Genomic DNA, 13,022 nt, shown 5'->3' with positions numbered 1-13,022 from the left:
GGCAGCCATTACAGATGAACATGTGTTTGTTGTTGTTCCAGCAGCGGCCCTGTCACACGCTAATGTCATTAGTTTGTTATCATTACTGAGCTGCAGGACTACTTTTCCCCTTTTTTTCACATCATGTCGCCTGCCTGGATCTGTTATTATTTCGCTCTCTGAAGCACGGAGGAGTGTCACAGGTGAGCTAGTTTCAACTGATTTTTATGACGCGGTCTCAGGGTCATTTCTGGACTCAGGCAATTTGTGAATGAAGCCGATATTTCAGTTAAAATACACAAGTAAAAATATTTATCCAAGTAGAGTACTACCCCCCAACTTTATGGATGATTTTATGGATTTAATTTTACGTATTATACTTGAATAAATACGGTAAGTACTTTTTGTACCTCTACTAAAATTAGAAACATCTTGTCCAAAAACGATGCAGAAAAACTGATCCATGTCTAGACTGGATTACTGTAATTCTCTATTATCTGGGCATCCAAAAAACTCTTTAAGAAGTCTTCAGTTAATCCAAAATGCAGAGTTTTAATGAGAGYTGGAAGGAGAKATCATATTTCTCCAGTTTTAGYTTCTCTCCACTGGCTCCCTGTCAAATTCAGAATAGAATTTAAAATATTCCTCCTAACATATAAAGCTCTTAACAACCAAGCTCCATCATATATTAAACATCTTATTGTTCCATACTTTCCTAACAGAGCACTTCACTCTCAGACTGCAGGTTTACTTGTGGTTCCTGGAGTTTCTAAAAGTAGAATGGGAGGCAGAGCTTTCAGGTATCAAGCTCCTCTCTTGTGGAACCAACTTCCAGTTTCTGACTGTGAGGCTGACACTCTGTCTACTTTTAAGATTAGACTGAAGACTTTCCTTTTTGATAAATCCTATAGTTAGACTTAGGTTTCCTGAGTTATTCTTCATTTCTGCTGCTATAGACAGACTGCTGGAGCACAAACTGAGCACATTTCCTCACTCTGCTGTTGTCTTTAGTCTCTCTTCTCTACATGTTTGGGTTTATTTAAGTTATTTTCATGTTTTTGTCTTTGTTTTTTCTCACAAAGGAACCACACCACTTCCTGTTTGTCTGTGTCCGCCCGTTCTGGTTCTGCTGGAGGTTTTTTCCTGTTCAAAGGGAGTTGTTTCTGCTGCTCAGAATGGGTTACAGTTAGTGACAAAGTGAATATTCAACACATTCTGCTACTTCTTTGAATAAATACTTTTTACTAATTAACATTTTACACTTTTTCACTTTTATGTGAATATTTTTTGACCTGAGATAATTTTTGCTGTGAGCTGGTTTTACTGTGTAGAAATGAACTAAAATAAGCCAAGTTTACTTTATTTTCAAGGTTTGATTATCACGTCTCAACATGAGATGAAACTCATTATCAGCAGCGGAYGATATGCATTCCTCCAAAGGATGCTTGGCCTTTGATTTGATTTGATTTATTTATTTAACAGGAAAAGATTATTAAAAATCAAGCCTGACTCAGCATAATTGCTGTTTTACAGCAGGTTCCTGTTCTGCAGCACATAAAACACTCAGAAATACAGCATCTCAATCACATCATTATACACCATAGACACAAAGACAAACAAGCATACCAAATTTCAAAAAGGCAGCATTTGCAAAATAGGACGTCTAAATATGAGCACAACAAAAAGTGTCCAGCAGATGGCAGACAAGAGTCTGTAGTTTTGAAATGGACTTTATGTTTTGAGGAATGCCATTCCATGCTTTAGTATAAACATAGAAGAAAGACCTCTGGCYGTAACAGTTTTTAAAAGTTGGTAATATCAGTTGTCCTTTTGGAACAGATCTAGTTGAATGACCACTTCCAGAATTTGATTTGGGCAGCAATGCACAGAGTGTTCCATAATTTAATATTTAGATATTTGTTTTTCTCTTCTTCTTGTCATCAAAGCATAAAAAGTGACATTTATTGTAAACCAGATGTAGGGGTCACAGATAATTTCAGTGTGTGTTGCTGTTTGAAGCTCACCAAAGAAGTGGATAACGAAGCCGTTTCCRTAGCCGTAGATGTTGGTGGCCGGGTCCGACTGGAACTGGATGGTGACGTCTGCAGAAGATGTGTAGAGCTTGAAGCGGGACTTTGACCCTCCGTACTGACCCAACATTTTAGCTGTTAGGTCATCTCCATCATAAAAAGTTAGCAGGTCATTCTTTCCCGTGTTCAGCCTGTAGAAAACACAGTCTGTTGTTAAAGGTTTGATCTGCAGATCCTCTAAACCAGGGGTCTGCAACCTGTGGCTCGGGGGCCGCATGTGGCTCTTTGGTCCCTCTGCAGTGGCTCTTTGAAAATGTGACCAAAAATAACGGAATTATTATTATTATTATTATTACTATTATTATTTTATTATTATTTTTTGGTTTTTATACCCACAATAGAAATTATTTGTATGCAAATATGTGATAAATACTACTAATACAAAAAGTAAAACGTGTTGATTAGCTCATGCTAGCCTGTTTACTTAAATAATCCAACTTTCTATGATCTTTCTCTCAAATCCATCAGAATTACCTTTAAAGATTTTGAAGACAACATCATAATAAGTATTATAAAAAACATGCCTTAATAGTTCAGTTGTACTAGTTTTTTTTTTAAATTTGGTATAAACTATGCACAGTATTTTCTTGTTTACATGAATATAGACTTTTAATTTGTCCCTATGTGTAAAAATAATAATAAATAATAACATTCACAATATATTTTTTAGTTTTATAATGTCACCTCCACTGGCCAGGAAAGGTTCCTGAAAAGGCCTCGAAAAGGCCCACGGACCACCAGTTGATAATGACAGTTGTAGCTTGTTTTGCGGCTCCAGACACATTTTATTAGTGTATCGAGTAGCAGAAATGGCTCTTTTCAATATAAAGGTTGCAGACCCCTGCTCTAAACTCATATTTTATTCAGAACAGAGGGATACATCAAGTGTTGAAGCTAAGTTGGACAATTTAAAGAATTAAACTCTCCAAATAGTTTTCCACAGTGAGACACTATCCTGTGAGCATCACTTTGTCTGAAGTGAGTCTTAMACACATCAAGTACCTGACTGACAGTCCTACAGGTCAGAGCAGGTCTGAAAATACCAGGAGTTTGGTTTGAGCTTCAGTTTCTGAGCATCCTTTGCATCTGTTTTGTCTCAGAATTGGACTCAAAAAGCAAACAGCCTGTTGGTCCAAACAAGACCACACAGTTTAACAGGTCTGAGTAGTTTGTTTGTGTCACATCATGGTCTAAAAATCTAAACCTGACCTTCAACCACAAACACAACAGGAGAAGTGACAGAATAAACTGTTAAAATAGTCTCTCAATGAGGTCAAAGACTCTCCTTCAAACTGCAGGACTGATTTTTGACTGTATTCATGCTGAGTCAGCACAAGTCTTCTTTTGGTTTTTGGCGATCTAATGGTTTCTGCACATTTTGTGCTGATTTAGTTTTTCAAATTAACTCAGCAATCTGCTCAGGGCTCAGCAGATTGTGTTTATCTGTGACTCTTACATTGGTGTCATATTCTCTGAAAGTACACGTGGCAGCACACTTCATAACGTAAAATTTTGTAAAAAGGAGAATAAAGGCTTGACGGACAAACAAAAAATTTTAATGGAGCAGCCAGAACGGAGGTAGAACGCACAGGGGCCGGTGTACAGGTGTTACACCATATTTTGTGACCATCATATATTGTGACCAGAGGGGGCGCTGTTGCATTTCTACAACAGAACTTGGCTGAACATGGTCACAAAGAAGAATATGTTACGCCAAAAGTGTAGCCTTTGATTGGAGGCTRAAGACACATACGCAAAAAAATACTGATATACAGTACATGGTCACAGAATATGAYAGCTGTTGTCRTATATTGTGACTTCACTGTAGCTTGGTAAGTAGTAACAATATTTATTTAAAACTGTTTCTACTCATTGTTTACATCAACAAAAACAATAAAAAAATCAACAATCAGCAGATGCAGTTTTTTTTAAATAAATATTGTTACTATTTACCAAGCTACAGTGGTCACAATACTGTGTATGATTACAGGTATCATATTCTGTGACCCTGTAATAATTTAATAACACTCAATATTTCAGTGGTCAAAAGATATTTTTCTGATATTAGATGATGTAAACTATCTTCAAAAACAGTTTTAAATAAATATTTTTACTATTTACCAAGCTACAGTGAAGTCACAATATATGATAGCAGCTGTCATATTCTGACCATGTATATCAGTCAACATGTTTTATTTTTATTTTATTTCTTTTTAATTTTTTGCGTATGTGTCTTCAGTCTCTGATCAAAGGCTTCACTTTTGGCGTAACATAGTCTTCTTTGTGCCCATGTTCGGCCAGGTTCTGTTGCAGAAACGCAACAGCGCCCCCTCTGGTCACAATATATGACGGTCACAAAATACGGTGTAACACCTGTTTCATGCGAGCACCCACATGCCGTGTTTAACGTGTCAACTAAACCTAGCTTGACACTGCAGGAYGAGAAATGAACCAAAACTGGTAATAAAATTTATCATTTAAAGGCCTAGCAACCCTTAAAGACGTGCAATATTTACATAAGTTAATCAGTTGTATTTGTTCATCAAGTATTATTTTCAGAGTTTCTTTAAAGTCCATTCTGTGAAAAAGAGAGTTGAAATAATTTTATTATGCCAAGCACTGAAGTCAGAACAATWAGAAACACAATGAGCAGATTAGTTTCATTATTTACAGCTAATTCTCTAACATCCTGTGAAGATGACAGTATTTGTCAGGCTGAATTACGTCTCTCTCTATTAAAGCTGAGAGGTGAAGAACAGCTTCAAATCTYAGGCTTTTGTTGAACAGTCACCTGAGGCTGAAGCTTCTGACTGTAGAGAGGAACTTTGGAGTTTGAATATMCAGAATAAAGCGGTGACACGCTCTCTGCTGTGGCTAATTAATCACCAGTGACTCCTGATAAAACTCATTAAGCAGCCTGAGATGAAGCTATTAATCACTGTGGGAAGTCAACAGTTTACTGTTACAGTTTTTATGTCACAGTGTGATGATGGTGACTTATTACACCGTGGGCACAATCATTAAACCTGTGAGGTTTTAGATTAGATCATCAGTTTTATGGATATTTTCCAACTCCAGGCAGTAAAAACCTGCGTATTGGACTGGAGTGTCAGGTGATGAGTATTTATGCTGCAAATACCACAAAAATTAGGAAAAAAATACAAATTAACTGCTGAAAATCTAAGAGTCAAAGTTGAATCCACCAGGAGTTTATCATTATTCAGAGCTGTCAGAGTCCAGGACTGAGTTTAATAACTATTTATTATAAACCTTGCAGGAAATGTAGCAAGAATAGTAACTACAACCAARTCCTGACAGAGAGAAAGGCAGGTCCTGAAGTCTGCAGGAACAAAGTCTAATCAATACACACCCTGTGGGTGTCATCATGTGGMAGAAGCACAGCATATTTCACCTGTGTGATGTTTAAAATCAGATTTTTGTGTTATAGTAACATTTTTAACAAATCATTGTAAGAACAATATATTCATCATCATCATCAAAGCATGAGTTTGTAAATGATCAAATTCTTTAAATCARTTTAACCATAATAGTGGTCAACCATAGGGGTAGGTCTCCAGTCCATCACAGAGACCCACATGGAGACAGACACCATTCACTCTCTCACTCACACCTAGGGAAAATTWAGAGTTACCAAATAACCTAACAGTCATGTTTTTKTTCTGTGGGAGGMAGCCGGAGTACCMGGAGAAGTTTTATATTCAATCTAATTGTTAGCATTACAGAATGTATACTATACGTCCAAAAGAAGGTTCCACTAGAATTATTTTATTCCATTTTCAGTATATTGTGACCTTGTTGCCAMAGTTTTCAAAAATTTTGGAAAAAMCGTTTTTGACCAGATTAGATCATTTGTTGATAAACAAAATGTTTTAAGTAGAAATCAACATGGTTTTAGAGCTGGTAGTTCTACATCAGTGGCTCTCATGGACTTAGTAGAACAAATAACTGGTACGTTAGTGTTTATGTTGAGCAAAAGAAAGCATTCAACACCATTGATCACAGTATTCTTCTTTAAAATTTGAACAAATATGGCATGAGGTCCGGTATTAACGTAGGTATCAAGTTTTTTGACAAATAGGAAACAGTTTGTACAAATGTAAATGATGTAAGATCTGAACTTTGTAATATTGCACGTGGGGTTCCACAGGGTTTAGTACTTAGACAGAAGTTGTTTATTTTATACGTGAAGGACTTGGTAAATGTGTTTTATTTGCAGATGACACTACATTTTTCTGCTTGGATAAAAATATAGAACAGATGTTGGAGATGATGCAAACAGAATTTGTAAAAATGCAAACCTGTTTAACACTTAATAGATTATCATTAATTCTGGACAAAACTAATTAAATAATATTCAGTAATAGAAAGAGAACTGTCGATGTTTCATTTAGAGTTGAAAATGTTAAGATTTGTAGAGTCAGTGTGGTGACGTTTCTGAGTGTTATCTTTGATGAAAACCTGACATGGAAACCTCATATAAATTACTTAAGAACAAAAAAAGCCAAATCCATTGCAGTACTGCATAAGTTAAATGAGTTATTTAATGATAAAGCACTGTTTATATTATATAATGTGATAATTGTTCCACATTTGATTTATTGTATAGAAGTCTGGGAGAAAGCTTGTAAAACAATTACAAATCCTATTTTTTTAATTTGCAGAAAAAAGCTGTAAGAATAATCACCAGAAAATATTACTATCACCCATCAAATACATTATTCTTTTTCCATTGAAGTTAATTTTATGAGTTGGTTGACTACAATATTTTGCAGGTCATGTATAAGGCTCATAAAAATTGATTAACTTCAAACATTCAATTATATTTTGTTAAGAGAGAAAGTTGTTATAATGTTAAGGGACTTGAGATGTTTGTAAAACCTTGAACAAATTTGAAGGATCGATGTACTTCAGTCCAAGGAATAAGATTATGGAATAATCTGGAAAGTGATTATAAAAAGGCTGGTTCATTTAATTTGTTTAAGAGAATGATAAGGGTTGGTTTGTTGGAGAGATTTAAGGTTGTTTAATGTGTTTTTATAGAAATTACTGTTTGAGGAATTGAAGTTTTTGTTTTGTTCTATTATTGGATAAATATGGTTTTAAATTAATGTAATTTTTTTTAAAATAGGGTCAGATATTATAAGATTTTTGTTTTGTTCTATTATTGGATAAATATGGTTTTAAATTAATGTAATTTTTTTTAAAATAGGGTCAGATAATATAAGATCTTTTTCTTGTTCTGCTGCCTTTCATTTTATTTTATTTGTATTGTTTTTTATGCAATGTTTTGTTTTTTTAAATGAAATGAATAAATACTATAAAATAGGGTTAGCCCAGCATCTAGTCACATCCTTTTAAAGGGTACACCCCCATCTTATCCAGATTACGACCCACAGTTGTGTAGCCTGACCAGAGAGCTATAATCTAGAGACCCTAAATTAACTGCAACTCTCCTATATGATAGCAGCCCTTGGTAATGGCTGGGTTGAGATTTTAGTGGATTGGCTGTGAACCCCAGGGATGTTATTTAAATAATTACTATAATGCTAAAGCAATCTGTAAGATTAATTCTTATTGATTAAAAKAACTCAGAACTTTACCCATTTAACACTAGTGAGATGGTGTAAGAACTGTGAATAACTCCAAAGATTGAATGTCCACACTTGCTTTGTAGAATTTTCTAGTTGTGTGGATTCTCATGTGTTTGTCCAAACTGCCCTTTTTAGTAAACCTCCCATCACACAGCTCACAACAGAATGGTTTCTCTCCTGTGTGGATTCTCATGTGTNTATCAATATAATACATTTACAGCCAATTTTGGAAGCATCATTTGAAAACCCCTGTATCATTCAAATATTACTACATATCAAACAACAAGGATTTTAAAAAGTTGTTTCCCACCCTTGGTCTAAGATATAATTTAACTCAAGTGATAAAGTATCAAAAGACCTCCACATCAGTCAGGTTTAAATGACCAGATGACGCAATTAAAGAGTTTCCTCTGCAGCAAGTTTGAAATGATGTGAGGAGGAAGATAAACCATAAAATAAAACGTTGGTGGAGGATGAGTGTAAAACATGAAGTTATGTTGTGAAGTAAACAACCTGTAAGTTTTCATGGGAACATGCAGTATTTATTTGATAATAAAGTTTATTTGACGTGTTATTTTCCTGTTCAGGAACCTCCTCTCCTGGTACTGGCAGCACTGCTGAATGAACAGTAATTACTTATGTTGTCAGACTTCCTTTCAGAAAGCAGGTGAGACCATTAATCAGCACAGGTGCTTCTCAGAGGGAGAGAGGAGAAAGAAACAGATAAAGAGGCAGCCTATGAAAATGAAACCCACTTAATTTGCTTGCAAATGGCAAATGATTTTCTACAGCTGAGTGGCTTATCAGGCTCTGACACGGCAGGGTGTGCTGCTCTGTGTTCGCCTGGCGGTACGACCAACACTGCAGCTGGAACAGGGAGACACGGGTTCCCAAACAAATCCTTCCAGTTATAATTAGTTTTCCTCACCACACCTAATTAACCTTTGTCTGTGGAGCACGTGCACGTCTCGTTCACAAGCTGAGCACTCTTTCATTAGCACCACGTTGTGTTTTTAATGTGCTCTCGCAGTCACGGTGCGGTGGCTCTTTGTTTTTCTCAGAACTGTTTCTGCAGCTTCAGACTAGTGTTTATGTCAGCACAGGTGGTAAACATCTAAGGTAACACACATGTCACGCACTTCCTGTGGAAGGAGGATACGCACACTCGGATGTCCAACATGATCCTCTTGTCTTCTTCTACATGAATTCCCCAGATGCAGTCCTGTCCCTTGTCATAAGCTTCAGGCCAGTTAGGAGAGAGGACAACCCCAGCTGAGTCTGTGATCTCACCACTGCACACAGCTGGAACACAGAACACAGTATATGAGGAACAAGATGTTTAAAACAAACTCTTAAGTCAAGGCAAACTTCAAATTACCTTCTCCTCATCCTGTTAAGGCTGAGTCAAACTACAAGATTTTAAAACAGTCAGCCGATTTTCAAAGACTGAGAGACACACGTGAGGATAAAAAATCATGGATCTACCAGGTTTGGTCCTACAGTGTGTGGTAAACAGACACACGGCAAGAGAAAACACACCACACATGAAAAAATATTTCATTCATGATTCAGATGTCAGGTATTAAATCACCTGAGACTTCCTGAAATCTCGTGAGAATTCAGATGTCTGAGGAAAAATCTCACGTGACCTCCAGAGAGACGTGAGTTCAGAGTAAATAAACATTTGCAACAAGGAAGAAACAATGTGGATCACTTGTGGACTATTTTTACCAGAGGAGAAACAATTCCACAGGACTTTTAACATCCAGCAGACTTTCTGCTGAGTCATGACAGTTTTTTTTGGTCTTCTGGAATCCCCTCCGCGTTTACGTCACCTCGCTTTCTGATTGGCTACACGTCTCATTCAACAGGCTGAGAGCTCGGATGAACACTACACACACTGTGATATCGGGCCAAAAAATCAAACGTTGAATATCCCCGATTTGAGGTCGGAGCGGTCCCAACGTCCTCCCGAGCTGACTAGATCACTCTTAACTCACCATCCATGGCAGGAATGTCTGCTCAGATTATCTTTAGAGCCGATAAGATAATCTGGACTTCCTTAAGATTGTCGGAAGGGCAAAAATCGGCCTGATTTTCTTTTACTGTGATGCCGGTGTTATACGAAATTCAGTTCCCTTGTGAAAATCTGTTCCCCCTGTGTCGGGAGGACTGGACCAGTGATTCTCTCTAAGGTTAACCAGTAGGGGGGAACAGATTTTCACAGGGGAACTGGATTTCGCACAACACCGGCCTTGGAAGATGGCTGGATGCAGAAAGTGCAACAGACCTTTTGCACATTTCTGTTAAAATGCATGTGCACACGGGGTTTCCGCGCATTCACCTGAAGCAGGAGGGATCATTCGCTGTGCCAGTTGAGTGTTTATATTTTTCCAATGATAGCAGTGGGTAAAAATGACTTTTGAAGTGTGTATAATTGTTCGAGGCAACGTGACAGAGTAAAAGATAAAAGAGAAGCTTGCTCCTTTTACCAAATTCATCTAGGAAAGTTGAGCAAAGCTGCTACTAGAAGAAAGCTGCGGCTCAATGCGCTTCACCATCATGATTTTTTTTTTCCTTCGGTCATGACTTCACAAGAGCAGTGTGGTTTTGGGCCTAGTCATGGAACAGCAGACCAGCTCTACACCCTCAGCAGGGTCCTGAAGGGTGCATGGGAGTTCACCCAACCAGTCTACATCTGTTTTGTGGACTTGAAGGCGTTTGGCCRTCTTCCTCTGGGTCCTGTGGGGAGTACTCCGGGAGTATGGGGTACCAGGCCCGTTGATATGGGCTGTTAGGTCCCTGAATGACCAGTGCCAGAGCTTGGTCCACATTGCCAGTAGTAAGTCGGACTTGTTTCCGGTGAGTTGGACTCCAACAAGGCTGCCCTTTGTCACCAATTCTGTTCATAACTTTTATGGACAGAATTTCTAGGCACAGCCAAGGTGTTGAGGGGATCCTTTTTGGTGACCTTAGGATCACATCTCTGCTTTTTGCAGATGATGTGGTCTTATTGGCTTCATCAGATCGTGATCTCCAGCTATCGCTAGAGCGGTTCGCAGCTGAGTGTGAAGCGGCCGGGATGAGAATCAGTGCCCCCAAATCCAAGACCATGGTCTTGAGCTGGAAAATGGTAGGGTGCCTTCTCCGGGTCGGGGAGGAGGTCCTRCCCCAAGTGGAGGAGTTTAAGTATCTCAGGGTCTTGTTCATGAATGAGGGAAGAATGGAGCAGGAGATSGACAGGCGGATTGGTGCTGCATCTGCAGTGATGCGGGCGYTGTACYGGTCTGTCGTGGTGAAGTGGGAGCTGAGCCAGAAGGTGAAGCTCTCAGTTTACCAGTCGGTCTACGTTCCTACCCTCATCTATGGCCAAGAGCTTTGGGTAGTGACTGAAAGAACAAGATTGCAGATACAAGCGGCCGAAATGGGTTTCCTTCGCAGGGTGTCTGGGCTCTCCCTTAGAGATAGGGTGAGAAGCTCAGTCATCCAGGAGGGACTCAGAGTAGAGCTGCTGCTCCTCCATGTCGAGAGGAGCCAGTTGAGGTGGCTCGGGCATCTGGTTAGGATGCCTCCTGGACGCCTCACTGGTGAGGTGTTCCGGGCACGTCCCACTGGAAGGACACCCAGAGGAAGACCCAGGACACGCTGGAGGGACTATGTTTCTCAGCTGGCCTGGGAACACCTTGGGATTCCCCCAGGATGAGCTGGCCCAAGTGGCTAGGGAGAGAGAAGTCTGGGTCTCTCTGCTGCTGCCCCCGAGACCCAACCCCGGATAAGCGTCAGAAAACAGACGGACGGACGGACTTCACTCCGATGAAATGTGTAATCAGCATTTTGTTTCTGGTATGGGAATCAATGATCCAAACCCTGGATTACATTCCTACGCTACATCTTGGATTCGCAAAACAAGACAAAAGAGAGATCAACCTCCCGCAGCAAATGCTACTGAACAACTGTGAAGAAATACCATGTGAGTTAAATGTCCTCAAAACACATATTTGTGTGTGTGTGTGTGTGTATGTGTGTGTGTTTTTGTGAAGTTAACCACACATGAATGTGTGTCTCTAAACATACAGTACACGATAACGCAATAGCTAAACAGTAAACACCAGTAAATGCAACGGCTCTCACCGACTTAAATGGCTTGTTTCGGCAACCGTCTTCTTTGACACGCTGGCCCCCATCAACAGTTGCTTCACAATAACATCCTCTCGGATCTGCGGCACACTTTCCAGGGATTTTGTCCATTTGTTGTCCACAATTTTCCTACACCACGCATGGACATAACTCGCCATCGACACTTCGCTTTTTTTCAATTTATATTCCGCCTACATCCGATTTTTGCAGGCACATGGTATTTCGCCAATCAAAACGTACATTTCATGCATGCTTTAGAAGGTCTATTTGTAAAGAAATTTACTGGTGAGTGTTAACTCAGTGGAGTGCAACTAAATGCAGAAGAGGGGCAGAGTGAAAAAGCTCACATTAAATCCTAAAAGAAAACTGGTGAGCAGAGTAGTAACCATGCGACAGACAGACTGGAGTTGTGTTTCTGACAGCTCAGGAAACTGTGACAGCACATACAGACCTCTGCAGGCTGGCTCAGTATCATTCCACTGAGGGTCGTTGGGACTGATGCACTCGATGGTGACAGAGCCTTGTTCCAGAGTGTAGCCAGGATCACAGGCAAACTCCACCACAGCTCCCAGTCCCCATGTGACATCGCTGCTGGTCAGGTTTCCATACTTCACAAAGGGTTCATAGCAGTGGCCAGYAGCAAGGGCTGCAGAGACAAAAATAATGATGTTTAGAGAAGAAAAGCAATCAACCCTACAAGTATTGTTCATTGTTATTCATTACATAACACAGCATCGTTCTTACAGGCTACATGCCTAACATACTGGGCACTTATATGGTAATATACATTGTACTTACAGGACAACACAACCATGACCCTAAACCTGAGTTGTAGACCAAACTATGACTTATGGATACTGTTACATACAGTAAACATGCATGTTGTCACCTCCAGTGGTGGGCAGCGCTAATCCAAAAATTAGCKCCGCAATTTTTAAAGCGCTTATGAAAATATTTAGGTCCRCAAYCTCAAAAGAGCTTATGCCATAGAAAAACTAGCAGAAGCTAATTTTAAAGCGCAAGTTCAATTTGACACTTACTAGCTGGCAATAATTTATRTCCAATCTATGCACAACACAGCCAACTAGCCCAACTAGCAGTGTTTGAACCCTTTTACAGCTTATTCGTACAACTGCCGATTGCTGGGGATGTGAGTTCCGGAAACAGACCTTTGGCTCCTGGTGTAAAAATTAAAAAGTTGTTG

At 39.2% G+C, this 13,022-nt stretch overlaps 1 protein-coding gene across 1 annotated transcript in view; it reads right to left on the bottom strand.

Moving 5' to 3' along the window:
* Positions 1-12,455, bottom strand: part of LOC106527878 (seizure protein 6 homolog) — a gene marked incomplete at its 5' end in the record, with an annotated part of 33,946 nt that extends 21,491 nt beyond the window's left edge. The window contains 3 exon segments of the mRNA XM_014022890.1: positions 2,004-2,200; positions 8,845-8,983; positions 12,270-12,455. Coding sequence (XP_013878344.1) covers positions 2,004-2,200; positions 8,845-8,983; positions 12,270-12,455 — 522 coding nt within the window.
* Between the last annotated feature and the right edge of the window lie 567 nt (positions 12,456-13,022).

The sequence above is a fragment of the Austrofundulus limnaeus genome, unplaced genomic scaffold (genome assembly GCF_001266775.1).
Source record: "Austrofundulus limnaeus strain Quisiro unplaced genomic scaffold, Austrofundulus_limnaeus-1.0 Scaffold346, whole genome shotgun sequence".
NCBI classification, from domain to species: Eukaryota; Metazoa; Chordata; class Actinopteri; order Cyprinodontiformes; family Rivulidae; genus Austrofundulus; species Austrofundulus limnaeus.
The sequence above is the reverse complement of the archived record's forward strand: the minus strand, read 5'-3'. Positions and strand labels throughout refer to the sequence as shown.